At 38.6% G+C, this 18369-nt stretch overlaps 1 protein-coding gene across 1 annotated transcript in view; it reads left to right on the top strand.

The window, feature by feature from the left end:
* Positions 1–18369, top strand: part of RSF1 (remodeling and spacing factor 1) — a 67131-nt gene that overhangs the window by 30662 nt on the left and 18100 nt on the right. The window contains exons 5-10 of the mRNA XM_032098994.1: positions 1567–1724; positions 5492–7221; positions 9610–9807; positions 10994–11098; positions 12454–12533; positions 17170–17224. Coding sequence (XP_031954885.1) covers positions 1567–1724; positions 5492–7221; positions 9610–9807; positions 10994–11098; positions 12454–12533; positions 17170–17224 — 2326 coding nt within the window. The remainder of the gene's footprint in view (positions 1–1566; positions 1725–5491; positions 7222–9609; positions 9808–10993; positions 11099–12453; positions 12534–17169; positions 17225–18369) is intronic.

Below are 18369 nucleotides of genomic sequence, written 5' to 3'. Positions count from 1 at the left end.
CAGATTTGTTCTTGGGGAAATTATATCGCAATTACTCCTGTTGGAAGGAATCCAGAGGAGGCCAAGGAGATGCTCAGAGGGCTGGAACACCTCTCTCATGAAGACAGGCTGAGAGACTTGGGATTGTCCAGCCAGGAGAAGAAAAGGATCCAGGGAGAACTCAGAGCCCTTTCTAGTATCTAAAGGGGCTCAGGAAAAAGGGAGAGGGATTTGTTACAGAAGCGTGTAATGACAGGACAAGGGGGAATGGTTTCAAACTGACAAGAGGGCAGGTTTAGATTTGACATTAGGGAAAAAATCTTCTCTGAGAGTGGTGAGGCAGTAGCACAGGTTGCTCAGAGAAGCTGTGGCTGCCCCATTCCAGGAAGTGTTCAAGGCCAGGTTTGATAGGGCTTTGAGCAACTTGGTCTTGTAGAAGATGTCCCTGCCCATGGCAGGGAAGTTGGAAGTAGATGGTCTTTGAAGGTCCTTTCCAACCCAAACCATCTGCAGGTTATTTACGCTGCCATAACTTCAGTAACCAAGGGAGGTGTACAGAATTGTTTAAACCACTTAAATGATAAGCATTACTACGAGTTACATGTAGACAGCTGTTGTGGGGGAATAAAGTAAATTTATCCAAACAAACAGATCAAGAGCTGATCCATGCATCATCCATCTCTTCCATACATTATAGACTCCAAAATTCATTGCCAAAAGAAGAAGAACTCAGGGTTCTGCTGGGAAGGTTCTAACAGTCCACACTCACAGCAGAAAACCACAGTAATGCATTAAGAAATCCGAAATGGTTTTGAAACCTGTGGGATTGTTTCAGGCTTCCTTCCTTTCTCTAAAACTGGGGGAAAACAAATTGCTGAACATCAACTTTAAAAAACAGGTGTGAGAGCCTTATGATTCTAGTCCATTAAGAAAACAATGACTCTGTTCAATCATGGCTCAAATTCTTTATAAATTAAGGTGGTTTTTTTATAGTTGGATGTGCAGTTTAAGTAAGGAGTTACAGTGCACTGAGATCCACGCTCATACAGATATGCACCAACATTTTTTTGCTGTCATAACTTGAGTTGGAGTTTTCTAGACAACTTGGTGGTGTTTGTTGCATGTGCTTAGGATGGGCACTTGCAAAAATTATTTAAATTATTTTGCTGGTTGCTTTTGCAAATTTCACCTAATTATATGGTTGCTTCTTTGGTGCATGAGCAGAGAGCTGTAGCTTGTTCTCTGTTGAGAGAAAAAAAGAAATAGCAAAGAATAATCAGTGATGGTTAACAAGAGGATAATAAATAACAGAATTAATAGTAGCAGCTTGGATCGAGACCCAACAGGAACTGAGATAGATAACTTCCAAAAGCATAATTTTATTTTGGTATGGATAAATTGGAAGGTTTCTAACTGCAAAGTTGCAGCCACTGGTGGGACAAGCATTTCGCTGTGCTTGTGTTTTCGCTATCTAACTCTATAAGGTTTTCAGGGTAATTCATTTAAGCAGTTAATGTTTGTTTATTTTTTATTAATCCCTTTGGGGTAAGAAAGTGGCTTATCAGACAGTGTGTTTTTCTCTTCCAGAAACCGCAATGAACTTGCTGAGACCCTTGAGCTCTTGAAAGCACAAATTGATCCTGCTCTGTTGAAAAACAACAATTCTCAGCAGGAGAATTCATCACGTGAAAGTCCAAGCATAGAAGATGAAGAGAGCAAAAAGGGTGAAGAAGCAGCCACACAAGGTTTTCTGCCTTCTTTTCTCAAACTTTAAGTGTTTTGCTGTGGCAATGTTGGAATTTTCAGCTTCACAAAAAGTTACTGTGTTAGATTAGGACTTTAAAAAAGTAAATCAAGTAAATATTGAATGCTTTGAAATTATAAATATATTTTGGGATTTTTCAGTACATATTTGCTCTCAAACATTTATTTATAGGAAGATAGCTGTGTAAAAATGTTTTCTCAGTAACTATTTTTTTTGCTGTACATTTTGTATAATAATGTGAATGCTCGTTATTGTATGTTTTTGTGGGGCATTGAACTGCTGCCAAACTTCTTCTGTTTTAGCGACATTAAAATTTGAAAAAAAAAAAAAAAAATCTGCTTGTGCAATGCCATGATTGAAATCAAGACAGTATTGGGTGCGGTGTTTATTCTTGCTTTTGAGTTAGAAAAATATAGGTTATTTCCTCAAATGTTTCACATCTGACATGATGTTTCAAGAAGACATGAGCTTAAGTTAAAACAATTTAAAATGCTAAAACATTGTAGAAGTGAGGCTGTCCTTATCTGCCTCCACTATATTGTTGTTATTAAAATCACAGAATTATTTAGGTTGGAAAAGATCTCCAAGATCAAAGCCAAGAACCTTTTTCCTTCCTTATTATCATGTCATTGCACGTATTTAGTAACTCGCCTGACCTGTTGGTTTTTGCATTGGTTTTGCTAAGTATCAGTCAGCCTGAAGTATTTGACTTTTTAAGAATCTGATCTTGTTTCAGGTCATGAAGAACTAGAAGCTTGTTATCCCAAGTAATTTTACCCGAGTTTTACTACTTGGTCTTCTTATTTTGTTAAAATACAGGAAAATATTTTCACAATCAGAAACAAGTATTTCAGTATGTTAATAGATGCTTCTGCAAACGTGTAGAAGTTAATTGGATTTATGGAATTAGCCAAGGCCTGTCTTGGGTTTGAGTATCAGAGAGAAGGACTTACTATTCTGTTCTCCTTCTTTGCAACAAGCAGTGTATAACAGAAGAAATAAATAAACATTTAGATAAAATTGGAGTTGTTGTGGAAGTACTAAGAGATGATTGTAGTCATGGCAGTAAATTGTGACAAACACCAGCAGAATTCTCTTTCGCTCTAAGGCATTTCCAGTATCTAACTCTGCATGTAAGTGCCAACGCTACCTGCATAGTTACCAACACTGCAGAATTAATTCCATGTACTGATCATGCTTTTGTCTCGGTCAAGTCAACTTAAATCTTGAGACCTAAAACTTAACTTAAACTTAAATTTTGAGACCACTTCTTCATATACGATTTTGCTTTACATTGAATCCAGAAGCAGCCATTTTGAAACATTTAATTAATGTCCCTAATGTAGATAATTCCCCAAATCCTGTGGCACACTCACCTGGCTCAGTACTTGCATTAGGCTGTGTATTGGTGTAAAATCATCTCTAGGCACTAGGTGCAGAATCATAGAATAGTTTGGGTTGGAAGGGACCTTGAAAGGCCATCTAGTCCAACCTCCCTGCAATGGGCAGAGATATCTTCGACTAGATCAGGTTGCTCAGAGCCCCATCCAGCCTGACCTTGAGCACTTCCAGGGATGGGGCCAGCCACAGCTTTGCTGGGCAACCTGTGCCAGTGCCTCACCACCCTCGCAGTGAAGAATTTCTTCCTCATATCTAATCCAAATCTCCCTTCTCTTAGTTTAAAGTCCTTCCCCCTTGTCCTGTCTCTCCATGCCCTTGTCAAAAGTCTTGGAAGACCCCTTTAAGTACTGGGAGATGCTTTAAGGTCTTTCCAGAGTCTTCTCCAGGCTGAACAACCTGTCTCTCAGCCTGTCTCCATAGCACAGGTACTCCAGCCCTCTGAGCATCTTCATGGCCTCACTCCTACAAGTCTATGTCCTATCTATGTAATAAATAATGAAATTACTGACATTTGCAGTGATTTGAGTGCTGTCAGTGTGTTTACAGAACATTCCTTAGAGCCTTTCAGTTGAAAATCTGTAGTATCTCCTCTTTGTAGTCCAGGATTGCACTGAAAGCCCTACTGAGATGCAGGGAAAACATGCTGGAAGACCTGATACCTGTTTGCTTTGGCCATTTTCCATGTATCATTAAATTAGTTCATACAGATACACGGCAAACTGACCCAATGCTTGCATGTTTTCTGCTGGCCTGATTGATTGACTTGAGTAGCATTAGGAGAGCTTGTGCATTGACTTAGTCATTTTGTGTATATGTGAAATGTTTTGTGATAAGTTCAGGGAGTTAAACTGTAGAACATCTGCTGATTTTTGGTATGGAGAGGTTTCGGGATTCTGGTGATCCTTAATGAAATTTGGGAGAAAGCAGTAGGCGAAGGGAAGAAATGGTTGAACAAAGTTTAGACAGACAGAAAAGAAGGGAAAGTGGAAGAATCTGGACACAGAGAAAATACTTCATTCTCACTGTTAGAGACAGATATCTTTGCAGAGAGTGTTAGGGCTCTGAGTGGACATCATTCTATGAAGGGGGAAAAACCAGCCTTGAGCCTTCAAGATGTGCATCTCTAAGGCACCTTACCACTTCTGGAGCCTTAGAGATACATCTTTACTGTACTGATACTGGGATTTAATGGATACATATCTTGTATTTGAAAATACAAGATCTGTGAATTCCTCCTCACTGTTCTTTTCTCAAACGCCTAATTTCTTAGATGTAATAGTTAGCTGTCATGTCCTTTCCCCTATATATTTCTAACCACTTTTGGAAGCTCTCATCATGCAAAAAAACTACACGAGCTCTGATGGAGAGGGGTGAGATAGAAGGAAAAAAAAACCATTTTGTTTGCAGTTGTGGCATGCTTGCAAAAGCACCTTCCAGGTGGCAGGAGCTGCTGTTCTGGTATATGCAGTGCTATTGTATTTGTTTTTTCTAATTAGTTCTGTTTCTGGCTGATACAAAATGGTTGGTAAAATACAAACACCTGAGATACCAAGAGGCTATGGTAAAAATAAATAACAAGTTTAAGTGCATAGTGACAAAATAGCTGTATGGTTTATTCTGAATGCTGGAACTGTACTTCAAGCCCTAATGATCTTGAATTAGCAAAGTGGAATAACCTGATGCTTTAAAGGTCTGCAGGTTTTTCTGGGATATGCTGCTATTCATTGCTTTTTTTAAAAACAGCAGATGAAGTGAGTGTGGAGTATTGTCTGCATGTAGGAAATGCCCAGAGAACCCGGATGAATTTCGCCGTAGGCCATAATGCTGAATGTCTTTTCTCTGAACTGTTGAAATACAATAGTTAAGTATATCTTGAAATAAAATCATGTACAAACAGGGGACTCTTTTCTCTGAGGAATTTCCCTTGAAGGCCATGGAATCTTACACGATGTTCTGTTTTCTGAAATAGTCCAGAGACTCGAGCGAGATTTCATGCCTCTGCCTAGGTTTTTTGTATCCTCTGGAAGTATTGTGGTAATACTGAAGAAGGGACTGAGATGTCTGTTGAAAGAAGCATAAATCTAGAGTTCTGCTGCTGGCTTCTGAAATTTAGATTTATCTTGGTATAGAATTAAACCGAACAGTGGTTCTATAGCTAAAAATTGTCAGCCCACTTATTTAATGACAGTGTTGGACAAGCCAGATTTCTACTAACTCAGTGAGAGAAGAGTCCTTTGTGTGAGACTTAGGCTGTTGGGTTTTTTAGGTATGCCTCTGTTTTAATGAAGTTCTTTGTAATCCTGTAGGTCCCGTGGTTGTTTCATAGCTGTTTTTCTCTGTCAACAGAAAATCAATTGAAAATCAAAGAAGAAAAAGAGGAGGTGGAGGAACAGTCAGTGGAATCAGAAAGCCTTCCTCCTCCTGTGGTCAAAGAAGATGAGAATACGCTTAAAAGTGAGAAAGTGGAAGAAAAAGAAATTATAAAATTACCAGTAATAGTGAAATTAGAGAAACCTTCAGAACACGATGAAGAAAAGCAAACTGTCAAGGAAGAAAGTGACTCCTTTAAGGAAAACGTCAAGCCTGTTAAAGTAGAGGTGAAGGAAAACAAAACAGAACCCAAAGACCTAAAAGAAGTAAAAAGCTGTATGGACAAAATAGCAGTTCACGAGCCAGAGAGGTTAGAATTTTGTGTTAATGTCAAAACTCCACAAGAAATTGTGGAGAAATCTGTGGAAGAAAGTGAAAAACTTAAAAACGACCAACAGGCAAAAATACCACTTAAAAAGCGAGAGATCAAACTGACAGATGACTATGACAGTCCAATAAAAGGGCCCCTGTGTAAATGTGTTACTCCAACAAAGGATGTCTTGAAGGAAGAAGGGAAACCAGAAGAAGAAGCTTTTAAGAGAGTCCCTACAATTACTGCTTTATGTCCTGATGGGAAAGTGCTAGTAAATGGAGAGGTTAGCTGTGAAAAAATAACCCCAAGTGTCATACAAAATAATAAGTCAGAACACTCTGCTAGTGCAATGGAAGACAGTACCTCATTAAAAGAGAAAAATGGAAAAAGTGGGGAAAAAGTATTAGACTCCCTAAATTCTGTTAGTAAAATTATAAAAACATGTGAGATTGAGAAAAATGCAGTAACGGTGCTGAAAGAGATTGGGGCTGTGGTCTCTGAGGTTTCTAATCAGCAAGTGCCTTCAAAGGAGGAATCTAGTCCTGTGGAAAAAGAGTCCCTTGACAGCACAACTACTGAGACGGTAGCAGAAGAGTCTTCAAACTCTGAAGACTGTGCCAAAACAACTGAAGAGAAGCAAGCCACCGATCTCAAAAACGACAGCCTGCCACCACCCAAAGAATGTTCAGAGAAGCTGGAGATGTCCCCAAATGCATCTGCTCCTGCAGAACTGCCTAAGCTTGCACTGGCTGATGAAGAGACTTTGAAAAGTAAAGATGAGCCTGAGGAGAAAAACAACTCTCCAAAAGCTGCTGAGATACCTCCTGCATCCACTTCTCCTGTTACAGTAGAGAAACCTGTTTCAGGAAAGGAGGACTCCGATAGTAAAACAACTTTACCTGAGGAGAGCAAAGCAGAAGAAAAATCCAGCCCTGAAAAACAAGAGGTAGAGCCAGAAGCTGCCAAAACAGAGCCAGATAGATTAGGTGATGCCCATGCATCTAATCTAGAGGACTCCTCAGAGAGTAAAAAGGAATCTCCAGTACCTAAAAGCAAATTTAAATATAAGCTAGTTTCTGAAGAAGAAACCTGTGCAACAGAGAATAAAGAAATAACTTCTGAAAGACAGAAAGAAGGAATTAAATTAACAATCAGGATCTCTAGTCGGAAGAGAAAGACAGAAACACCACCAGAAGAGGTCACCATTGGCCGCACATTAAGGCGGTCACCAAGAATATCCAAGCCTACTCCGAAAGTTGTGGAGACTCGGGATCAGAAGCCTGAGAAGAAACGACCTGAAGAAGAAGAGGAGAAACCTGCAACGGCACAAAAACCAGAACGAAAAGAAGATGCAAAAAAACAAGAGAAGGAGACAAATTCTAAAGTTAACAAGGTAAATAGTTTTATTACCTGGGACTAAAGAAAACTCGCAATCTTATCTATAAAGAGAATATACTCTTACATAGGAATACTGAGGATTATGTTCCTTTGGTCAGCTTTTGGAAGAAACTAGCTTTGCAATCGAGTCAGTGGACTCAACCAATTTAAAAACACCCCCTAGGAGAGTGCTAATATCTGTTGACTTTTTATAAACTTTGACAGTTTATAAAATCTGTCACTTAAACCAACTTAAGTAGACCAAATCAACCTGAGTGAATTCTTCTAAAAAATGACATGATCAGATACGAGTCTGTGTGGTTGAATGGAGACTTGTAACCCCTCTGGATTTACTAGATGGATACTTGCTGGTGTGTGGTTGGTCATGAACATAAGCTAAAAAGGAACCAGCAAATGGTAAAGAATAAAAATATTATGACATCTATTTCTAGCTGAAGCTAAAGGTATTGTGGTGAATTCATGATATAATTTAGCTTTTCTCACAAATGGGATACATATTTTAATGTGGGTGATGGTATTTTTTTCATTATTAACTTCTGTTTATTCAGGATAGATCTCTAAAAATACATGCGGTAAATATATCACAGGAAGTTAAACATACATTTGTATGATGTGCTTCTGAGACGGTGTATTTATAAATAACCCTTTCTTAATTTATCTTCTGGTTTTTTCTGGATATGCAGTACAAAACAAAAGAGGAACAATGAGTTTGTATTTTTAAGTGCACTTTTTTATATCAACTTGTAAAATCCTATTAATTTTCCACTGCAACACATTTTTGACTGATGTTGTCGTTTTCCCAAAGCATTCACTCATTTAGCAAGTTTCTTTCACATACTGCTATGTTGGATAACCTTAATAAAATGAACAGACAGTTGATTTTTCAGTGAATGGTAACATCTATACTGCATGAAGAAATGAAAAACAAATTTTCCATTTAAAGATTTTAATTAAAAAAGAAAACATATGAAAGTAAGAGTGATTGTAAGTCCTAAAAGTCCTTAGAATTTTGAAGTACTGTTGCAACAGGTGTTTTAACTTGATCTCGATTTGTGAAAGATTAAGAGATCTAAAGATGTTTACTTTTTAGAGATATTTTAAAATAATTATGATAGAGGAAGAAGTTTGAAGCTGTTAAGTTTCTGTCATTTAAACAGGATGGATACCAGAATCTTTATTAGCTTACGTTGTATCTTGGGGTTCCTTTTCTTTATTTAAGATGGGTCTTATAAAAACCCGATTTGAAATTATGATGCTGTATGATGAATCCTAAACCTAAACTTACACTATTGTGGATTTGAAATACCTTTGCTGCTAAATCTTAGAGAACAGTAAAATCCCTAAATAGGTAGAAACTGATGTTAAGAACCTGAAATGAATTTTATCAATGTGACGAATACTGCTTTGATATGAGTCCATCCTCCAGGAGAAATAGAATACTTTGTGGATTTTAGTTTATTCATCTTATTCAGTTCTGTGAGTAGTTTAGTCAAAATTCAAAAAATGTTTTGAGTTGAAAAAGCTGGAAAAGTTATTTTCCTTTTTCAGTGTCTGTGGGGAGTGAGGGTAATGAGTTGTGAGAGAATGACGGGTGTGAGAAACAAATCAGTCAATGGGAACAAAAGTTTCTTCTGTTTGACATGTTGCTTTAAATCTAAACTATCTTAGTTGCATGAAGTAGTTTAAATAATTCAGAATTGTCTTCTGAATTTTAATTGAAACCTGTTTTTCATTCAAAATGTGGTAATATATATTCAAAATATGATATTTCATTCATAATATGGTATATTATTGAAAGGGGTAGATGCCCCTTTGATTAGCAAAAAAGAAGCACCAACTGAATCATGTTTCACTTAAGAAAAATAATGAAAAAGTATAAATGTGAAAAAAGACCTGGACAGAAGTTATGCACTTAAAAGGTGCAATGATCTTTTTTCAGAAACAAACACATTTTCTAAAGTAAAATAAAATGCATAAACTCTTTGGGGGGGGGGGGGGTAGGTGGGAGAAAAAAAAAATCTCTTTGGGTTGAGGCAAATTATCATGAAAAAGTCAGAAAGTTGAAATGTGGAATTACCGTGTTCACTATGAAGTTTGCCTTGCCAAAGTAGAAAAAAAGGGGCTGAGTGAAAAAATTTGTCTTCTTACTTTTAAATCTTATTTGAAAGTTTCTTTCTGCACATAGATGCAATGTTTTCTCCCTTTATCTTGCTGCATTTTAAGGATCTTAAGACAATATATTCATTGAAATGCTCTGCTGCAAATTTACTGCAGCTGTTCTGACTGAAATGAATCACTTTACTCTGGAGACAAATATTTTTTTTAAGATCTAGGAAGAACTGTGAGCTTCCTTTGTGTTTTTTCTTTAAATGGTGTCTCATAGAGAAGCAAAGTTCGGTGGACGGGTACACGGACACGTGGCAGGTGGAAATACTCAAGTAATGAGGAGACTGAGGACTCTGAGAGTGAAAAAAACTCTGAGGAGGAGGAAGAAGAGGAGGAAGAGGAGGAAGAAGAAGCTCCACCTGCTGATGATGATGAGCCGTGCAAGAAGTGTGGCCTTCCCAATCATCCTGAGCTGGTAGGATTTTGGGGAAAGCCTCTGTGGATTGTTGTGTCAGATTTGGTGGATTGACTTTGATGGTGCTGAAGGCACATCATCCTTCAGGGTGGCCATACGTAGGAGGGTATCTTCTACGTTTTAGGTGGTAAACTCATGAGAGTAGGTGAGTTGCCTTTGATAAGGAGGGAAGGAAGTTATTTTTCCTGTTTGCCAAAACAAAAATACCATGTTTTATGAGGTATAACTCACCTTAGCCCATTGAGAACTAATCTGTGTGAGGCTTTGAGATTGTGCCTGCAGTTGCAACGAATGCAGAGGAAACAACATTAAAAAGATTCCCAGCAGTGTGATACCTGCTTTCCAATATCTTATGACATAGCTACAGCTGCATAGTCATCTTCATTAGATGTAGCTGCATCTCACCCCGAGGACTGAGTACAGTGAAATCCCAGACACAGCACAACATGATTTTGCTGTTTCTCATGGTTCTCATTTATTTGTGGTAGATAGCATCATGAATTCCTCTGTTTATCTGGGAAATCATCATGTGCAGTCCTGATACAAATCCACAAAATAAGCCCGCTCTTGGCTGTTTGACAGATATCCTGGCATAGCTGAGAGAAAGTTTGACCTTTAGGATGTTAGAGATAAACATTTCAGTAGATATACACACAGGTTATGCCAGCTTTGTTCCTCAAGTTTTATGGCAAGGGATATCTCAAATTTTACCCAACTAAGGATGAACTTTTAGTAGTTGCCTAATTCCGGCTGTCCTGCAAGCCTGCCAGACTTTGTCCCTACTGCCCAGGTCATAAAATTATCCTGACTAAGGAAATAGGCCAGGTTTCCTGCATAAGAGTGTACAGGGAAAACAGGTCATACCACATCTTGGTCAGATGGAGTTTTCCACTTAGTCTAGGGTCTGGAAAGCATTACCAGATTCTACACTAAGGGCACATAGTCTACATAGTCCAGTAGCACTAAGTACTGAGAAGATACAGTAAGGGGAAATCTGGAGTTAGCATGGAAAACTGTGATAAATAAACTTTTCCATAGAAATCCTGCTACAGGATAAGTGGTACAGGATTTTTGGGGTTTTTTTGGCACAGTCCAAATGCTTCTGCATTGGCTGGGGAAATAGTTCTGGAGCTTGTTACATGTTGTGAGTGCCAAAAGATATTCATGACATGTTTTGTTTGCACAGATTTTGTTGTGTGACTCTTGTGACAGCGGCTACCACACAGCCTGCCTTCGCCCTCCACTGATGATCATCCCTGATGGAGAGTGGTTCTGCCCGCCTTGCCAGCATGTATGGTTCCTGTGTGACTTCACTCTTCTTTGCAGCTTTCCTTGTGGTTGTGGAGATTGGCTGGGACTTTAACAAGTTCTTTCTATAATCTTTTTCATCTGTTAACAAATAGACTGTGATGAATGGTAGGACTGCTGATCTTCTCTCCTTTCTGTTAGTAAAACTGAGTTTGTGATGTGGTTTTCTCTTTCTTTCTTCTGCTAGTGATGAGTGACTGTGTGTTGCTGACTTGTAGATGGGAATCTCCAGTCACACTGAGCATCTCCCTTCTCTGATTAAATCACCTCAACACTAGTATAGTATTAAAGATATGTCTTAATTTTTCCCAAAAGAAACATTTAAGTTATCATCCTGGAGGCGGAAGCAGTAGGCAACAAGGGATGGATCAGTGGCCAGAGCAAGCAGCTGTTTCTGAAGTGCTATTCCTTCTTCAGAGATGTTTGCTCAGAAGCTGGTTAGAGAAAGCTGCTGTACTGATGAAGCTCAGGGTATAGTTTGTCTCTGCTGGGAAAGCCAGGGTTGTTCTGTTCAAGTAATAGACAAGTATGAACCCTTTTTTCAAGGTTAGAAGCAGAGTTGGTACTTGGGAGGATAAGCAGGAAGTGTGTGATGCTGCTCTTGTTAAATTAATGGGAAATAATTTATACACATTTTCAGAATAATCTGCTTGATCCCAAACCCCTTCCTTGGTTTTAGAGAAATTCTGTGCCAAAAGGGCTGTTGCCCTACAATAAGCTAGTGACATTGGGCATGATGTGAGATGAGTCTGTTTGGTGTTGATTTTTAGTTGTATTCTGAGGAGTGTTTTTAAGTAGTGATGATTTTGAATATGTTAGAATGTTTTCTTTACACTTGTAGTTAGACCATATCCTTGTTCTGTTGCTGTTAAAGTACTTGTCAATGTGAAAAATGACAGATGTTGAAAGGGTGAAGATCATCCTTGGAAATAGTATAATGAGAGCATTAACATGGAATAAGGCAGAATTTGTCCATTGGAAGTCATTTTTACATACAGCTCCTTGAGTATTTGGTAAGAAAATGATCCTAAAGTGTATCTCTGCTTTTTGCTGTACTGTCCACTGAACTCACAGAGTTCCAACCTCCTTTGCCATGGGCAGGGACACCTTCCATTAGACCAGGTTGCTCAAAGCCTCATCCAACCTTGACCTGATGGTGCAGCTCATGTTTTAAAAAGACAGGTTTTATTGTGAAGCCTTGTTCATTGAAGAGAAGCCTCCAGTGTAGCAAGGCTTCTTCCAGGCAAATACAGACAGAGTGAATGAAGAGTCTGAATGTAGTTCAATGTGAAAATAGCTAGTTATGAAATAGACTAATACTGTGTTTCCTTCCTTTAGAAATTACTCTGTGAGAAATTAGAGGAACAATTACAAGATCTGGATGTTGTCTTAAAAAAGAAGGAGCGTGCAGAACGCAGGTACTGTTGTTTGGATGCACTCACAGCAGTGCTGTGCAGGGGGTGGTAATAACTGAGCAAGCATTAAAATAACCGGGGACTGGGGAGAAAAGCATAGATGAGACTAGGAATTGGTTAGACCAGTTTTGACTTCCCACCAATTATTGCTGGCTCAGTGCTGGGACAGCTTGCAAGAAGGGAGAAAAAGTCCAATAATTGGAAAAGATAAGCAAATACATATGTACTGAACTTTAGTTAAAGTGCCTGAACACAAATTTGACTTTCTTATACCAGTAGTTAAAGGGTTTCCAGCACTGGTTCAGCTTCTTGTGTTCAGGAATACTTCAGTAATACTGTCAGTCATGTGTAGACTTCCTGCTGTAAGCAAGGTTAAGTCTTGACTTTGCTCCAAAAGTCATCCAGATTATTGTGGGATTTGAGTGTTGTTGCTTTAGAGTCTATTAAACTCTGTCAAATGTACAAGATTATGCAGCAATTGGTGTAGGGCAGTGGGTCAGTGAAGTTTCACAGAATCACAGAATATTCTGAATTGGAAGGGACCCACAAGGATCGAGTTCAACTCTTCAGTGAATGGCCCAGGCAGGGATTGAATCCACAACCTTGGCATTATTATCACCCTGCTCTGACCAACTGTCCACCCCTGCCATTACCAAAGGCTAAATGCAAATAGATTTACTGCATTTAGGAACAACAGTCTTAATAGTTCGAACATTCTATTGGCAGTTTTCACACCTGAGAATGAGGGACATGAAACACAGTCTGCATAATTTATATCTTTTAGGACATATATTGATTACTTTGCAGAATTTAATAACATCTGTATGCATTATTAAACAAAATTTTTCATGAATTTTATCTTAAAAGGCAAATTTCACCAGAAGGTGACACCCTTTTAAAGAAAGTAATTGTGCAGGCTTGTATTTGTGGCAGGGACTATAGTATTGAGATGTAGCGAGTCAGTGCTGGGAAGATCAGAGCACAATCTGTGTGTGCTTTCAGCTTTCTTCAAATCTGTTTGTTATTGCTGTTGCAGCAGCAACAATGATAGTGACAGATCAAGTACCAACTGTTCCTGATGTCACTACTTCTGCTCAGAGTGTATCTACATCATACTGTGGTGAAATTACCCATTGCCAATTCTGCTGAATTTGTAGCTTTGGGAGTGAAACTATCAGCTATTTTTATGAGTGAGCTCAGCATATACACAGCCTCCATCTGTGCAGGAGTACGGGACACACAGGAACTCTGCTGCTTTGCTTTGTGGTGGGAGTGCTCATTACTAGTGAACAGTATTTTCGGACCTACTTTGGTAATTATTCTGCTGGCAAACATTACATGGCATGCAAGCTTTTGCCAGTCTGTCTTGCTTTCTTGAAATCACCAGTGTTGCATAAAAACACAATCTTCTGAGAGCAACAGGAGAAGATACAATTGATACCATAGCAGTTTTCAGTGTCTGAAACAGATGTTTAATAACTGTTTTGCAATTTGATCCTCATACCAAATGAACTTAATGCTTTATATTGTATGTCATAAAATGGAGGTTTTTATTTAGTTATTTTTAATGTTTTTTCTTAGAAATAAGCTTGAGTTACAATAGACTTCAAAATACAATAGTCAAATATTGAAGTCTTCCAACTTAATAGTGTATTGTAGCAAACAGTAAGGTAAAAAGGCTGAAGAATTATAATGCCAGAGAAAATGATAGTCCTTATTACAGCTCAGTGTATAAGTTAAAGCAGGTTGGTTGTTTGGGGCACAGACATACTTGAATGTAGTGTTTCTGAAAACTTAGTATATGGCTGGTGTCTGTCTTTTTTGCAAAGAGAAGAGATCGAACTCTGTCATTGTGGATCTGTCTACCTAACAAGTTCTTTGAACCAGTGTTACTATCATGCTTTTTGAAGTAGTGATATTGTTGTGCTCTTTCCAGCTCTCAGGAATGACTGAGGCTGATTCAGCTGCTCAGCCGTGTGCTTGCGCATCCCAACTGTTACGTCACTGGTTTTTTAAATGAAACCTTCAGCTTTCATGTTGACTTACAAATACATGGATGAAGTCATACCTTTTTCCCCCCCTTTTTCTCTTCATGAATCCAAGGTGCTACCACAACAACCTGGCTGAATTTCAGGTTTCTCATGTACAGACTAACTTCTATAATCATGTCCTACCACCAGCTGGAGGGATTAAAGCTTTTTAGGATCCCCCTTTTAATCCATGTTAGATACTCTCAGACTTCTTAATTGAAAATCTGTCTAGGAACTACTTGTCTAATTCTCCCTGGCCAAACCAGGTGGAGTACTTGCTTTCATGCACACTTTCATAACTTCCCTGTAGAAACTCTTGCAGCCGCTTAATTGATACAAAATATTTGCTTGAATTTATAATTTTTTATATTGACTTTATAACCAGTCAGTGCTTATCTGCTGCTGCCCTCTGAGATGGCTTGGTTCAAATGTTCAAACTCTTGGCTAAAGTCTTGAGCTCCTGTCTGCCACAAAAGGAATAAGGAATTCATTTGATAAAATTTTGCATTTCCTTTCAAGACCTTTACCCTCAGCCTTGTTCCATTTGCTGCATTCTTAAGCAGTGTATACTCAAGCCAGGGAGAAGAACAGCAGAACTGGAAAACCTTGCTGATCACGTTTAAAAACAGATGAATTTTTCTTCTGTCTCTTGATGTTTTGCATTACAAGAAATGAGAAGTTGAGTAAACCATCCAAGACACTTGCTGAATACTAAAACGTTTGCACTTCTAGTTCCTTTCTCATTTCAGCAATTGTATTCCTTGCCTTAAAATGTTATTTTAATTCATTTTCAAGAGCAAAGTAATTTTGCACAGCCTTCTTCCTCCTCATCTAACCAATCTCATGGTGCCCAGGTGGATGAGGATTTCTTTTTATCTATCACTTAGAAGCATTTACATTCCTTTTATAGACAGCCAGTCACTTCAGTAGGCATATTGATACCAAGTTGTCAAAGTCCAGGGTCTTTTTAGCTGTAAAACAACCTAAAATCCATTTTTACTCTTTGTAAGTATTACTTTAGGAACTGTGCTTGTTCATTTTAAGGAAAGAATATTATGCTAGAATGTAATAGTGCAGAAGGCTACTCAGAAGACTTTCCAAATTTCCTTAGATTCTTTAGAACTTAATGAGAGTACTGGAAACAAAATTTTTACACACAGATGCCTGTATTTGCAAAACGTAACACAATGAAGTAAACATATCTAAAATTAATATGTGTCTTGGGCATTTGTGCAGTTATGTGCATAATGCATCCTGTTGCAACTCAAGTGTAGTGTGACATGCTCATGCGAGCACTCCCTGTAACTTCAGTAAACTGATTCTGATTGATGGAGACACTTCAGTTCAAAAATCCTGAGTCCTTCCAGACACCAGTAAATGCCACCAACTTTCATTGCGCTCTTAATTTGTTTCAATTACCCCTTTTTTTCTTAGAAAAAGGCTAGTAGGGACTTATGGTGATGGGAATTTGGTTACCCACCCTGGTCTGCATTAGTACTTGGCTATTCTTCCTGAGACACTGCTTTTTTGAAAGCTCAGTTCAGCACCATGGAGATCAGCATCCTGTTTCTGAAGTGTTAGGAAATCCATGTCTAGTTGAGACTGACAGATACAACAAGGCTTAGAGGAGACTTGTGTCCTTCAGGAGCCAGAGTTGTCTAAACTGAATTTTGCTTACGAAGATTTAATCCTGTAACATGCTGTGCACAAGGAGGACAGCCTGCTTCTCCTTACAAGAGTCTTTGCTGTATTTGAGTACTTCTCTCTCTCCCATCTTTGGTCAAGTGTTCTCTACACCAATCTATCCTATTTTTTTAGTCGTTCTGTACAGAGCATGTGTGCTGCCCTCCAGTAACTCCCACTGGCTAGCTCTGAACTCTTCAGCTGGATCACATCTTTCTTGGAGAATGTGTGGTGCCCAGATGGCTTTAAGTACTCCAGCCAGGTGTGAACAGGGCTGACTGCCATGGCAGGTGTCCTTCAGGTGTCCTGTCAGCTGTTTTCGTATTTGCACATCCATCTGTCATCATAGTTCTTTGTGCAGCAGTTTGGCTCTGCTGATCTTTGCTCAGGCTGTTCTTCTCTGGCAAAGAATTGCTCTGTAGGCAGTTATTTTTCCCCTGGTGTTTAGAGTTGGTTGTTCCTGCTTGGGTCTAAGATCTGGCATTTATCCATTTTGGATTGCATCCTATCTTTATGTATTTTTTCCAGTTCAGTGTGATTTTGAATTCCCATTTTCTTTCATCGCCTTCACGATTGGTGGTAGTTATGGATCTGACAACACAGTCTTCATCACAGCATTAATATTTTTCAGTCGGTTTTTACTTTTTACACCCCAAATTCAGTAATTTCTGTGGTGCCCACAGTCTTCGAGTACTGTTAATTATCAGAACTCTTTGGCTATATCTTACATTATACATGCAGGAAAATGTAATCACATGAGAATTAGCACATAATCCCAACTTCAGTAACTGTTTTCATTTGGAACATCCTCTTGGGATGTTTCTGCCTAATGATAGTAAGAGCTTCAAATGGTGCTAATTACAGCATTATTTTAGATACCTGCAGGCTTTCTGTAAGCTTATTTTCATTTTCTTTCTCTCCTCAAGAAAAGAGCGATTGGTGTATGTGGGCATCAGTATTGAGAACATCATTCCACCTCAGGTAAGCTACTGTTTCTACGTGGTATTATTGTTTTATTTTCCAAACTTCTCAGGGAGGAAGTTCCTCAGTGCTCTGTCAGAGGTGGTAGTAGCATCTTGGAAAGAAAAATCGATCTATATGCAGATCAGAAATAATTCTAGACCCTTCATTTTAGACAGAATATAGCAGAGAAGCCAAGGGAGCTTTATGGTGTTTACTAGAGCCACCCGATGCCACACAGAGTCCTCTCCCAGTGAGAGATTGCAGAACCACCTCCCTGCCCATTACAGTTGGGTTTTGCATTGAGTGCTCCAATATTCAGTAGTTTATAAAGGTGGGATTCAGTTACTTAACTCCGGTGTTTGCTGTGCAGTTATCTAGGTCTGAGCTAATTGTCAAGGCTTTCCTTTGGAACTGATGGAAACAAATGTTTCTGGCTTATGATTCAGAGGGGAATATGTAGTATCTTTTAGCAGCATAGCATTTGCCTTCAATGAGGGGATGTTAAGGTCATGTGATTAAAAACTGTAAACATTCAGTGTTTCATTAACAGATGCTTTTTTATGGTTTCCCTTGGGAAAAGAGGAAAAATGCTTTGATTCACATGAAGAACAGCCTCTTCTCACTTAAATACATTCTAAAGCAAGTCTCTTGAAGTCTTAGGCAAATGCTTTCATCTGGAATTGTACAATCTGTTCTTTGCAGCTTAAAATGGGAACTTTTGCTCATTTTAAACATAGACTTTCCACTCTGCCTGGCTGTAACAAGGCCAGCTTTTCCTCCCTGTCTCTGAATAACAGAAGAACGATAACAGATTTTAAAAACTTGCAAAAGAGTTGATGGCTGAGAGCAAATATTTGAAAAATGCAGCCTGGGGGCAGATTATGTTGCTTTTAAATTAATAACTTGCAAACAATATAGTAAAACTAACCTGCATGAAACTTTATTAAAACTGCACTGTGTAAAGCTATCCCTGTGCTCACTATGTAGAAGTGGTGGCCACAGTTTGTTCATTTACTAGTCCTGGGAGTATCATCCGAGGCGTGATCTCAGCATTGCAGTATAAACACAATGATCCAATAGCCTAAACCCTTAAACTCTGTGTTTGGAAAGTTATGTAGCCAGTAAGAGAAAAATGTGCAAATTCACCTGAACTGCTGTAATAA

Source organism: Corvus moneduloides, chromosome 2 (genome assembly GCF_009650955.1).
Source record: "Corvus moneduloides isolate bCorMon1 chromosome 2, bCorMon1.pri, whole genome shotgun sequence".
NCBI lineage: Eukaryota > Metazoa > Chordata > Aves > Passeriformes > Corvidae > Corvus > Corvus moneduloides.
Note: the sequence above shows the minus strand (reverse complement) of the source record. Positions and strands in the feature narration are given on the sequence as shown.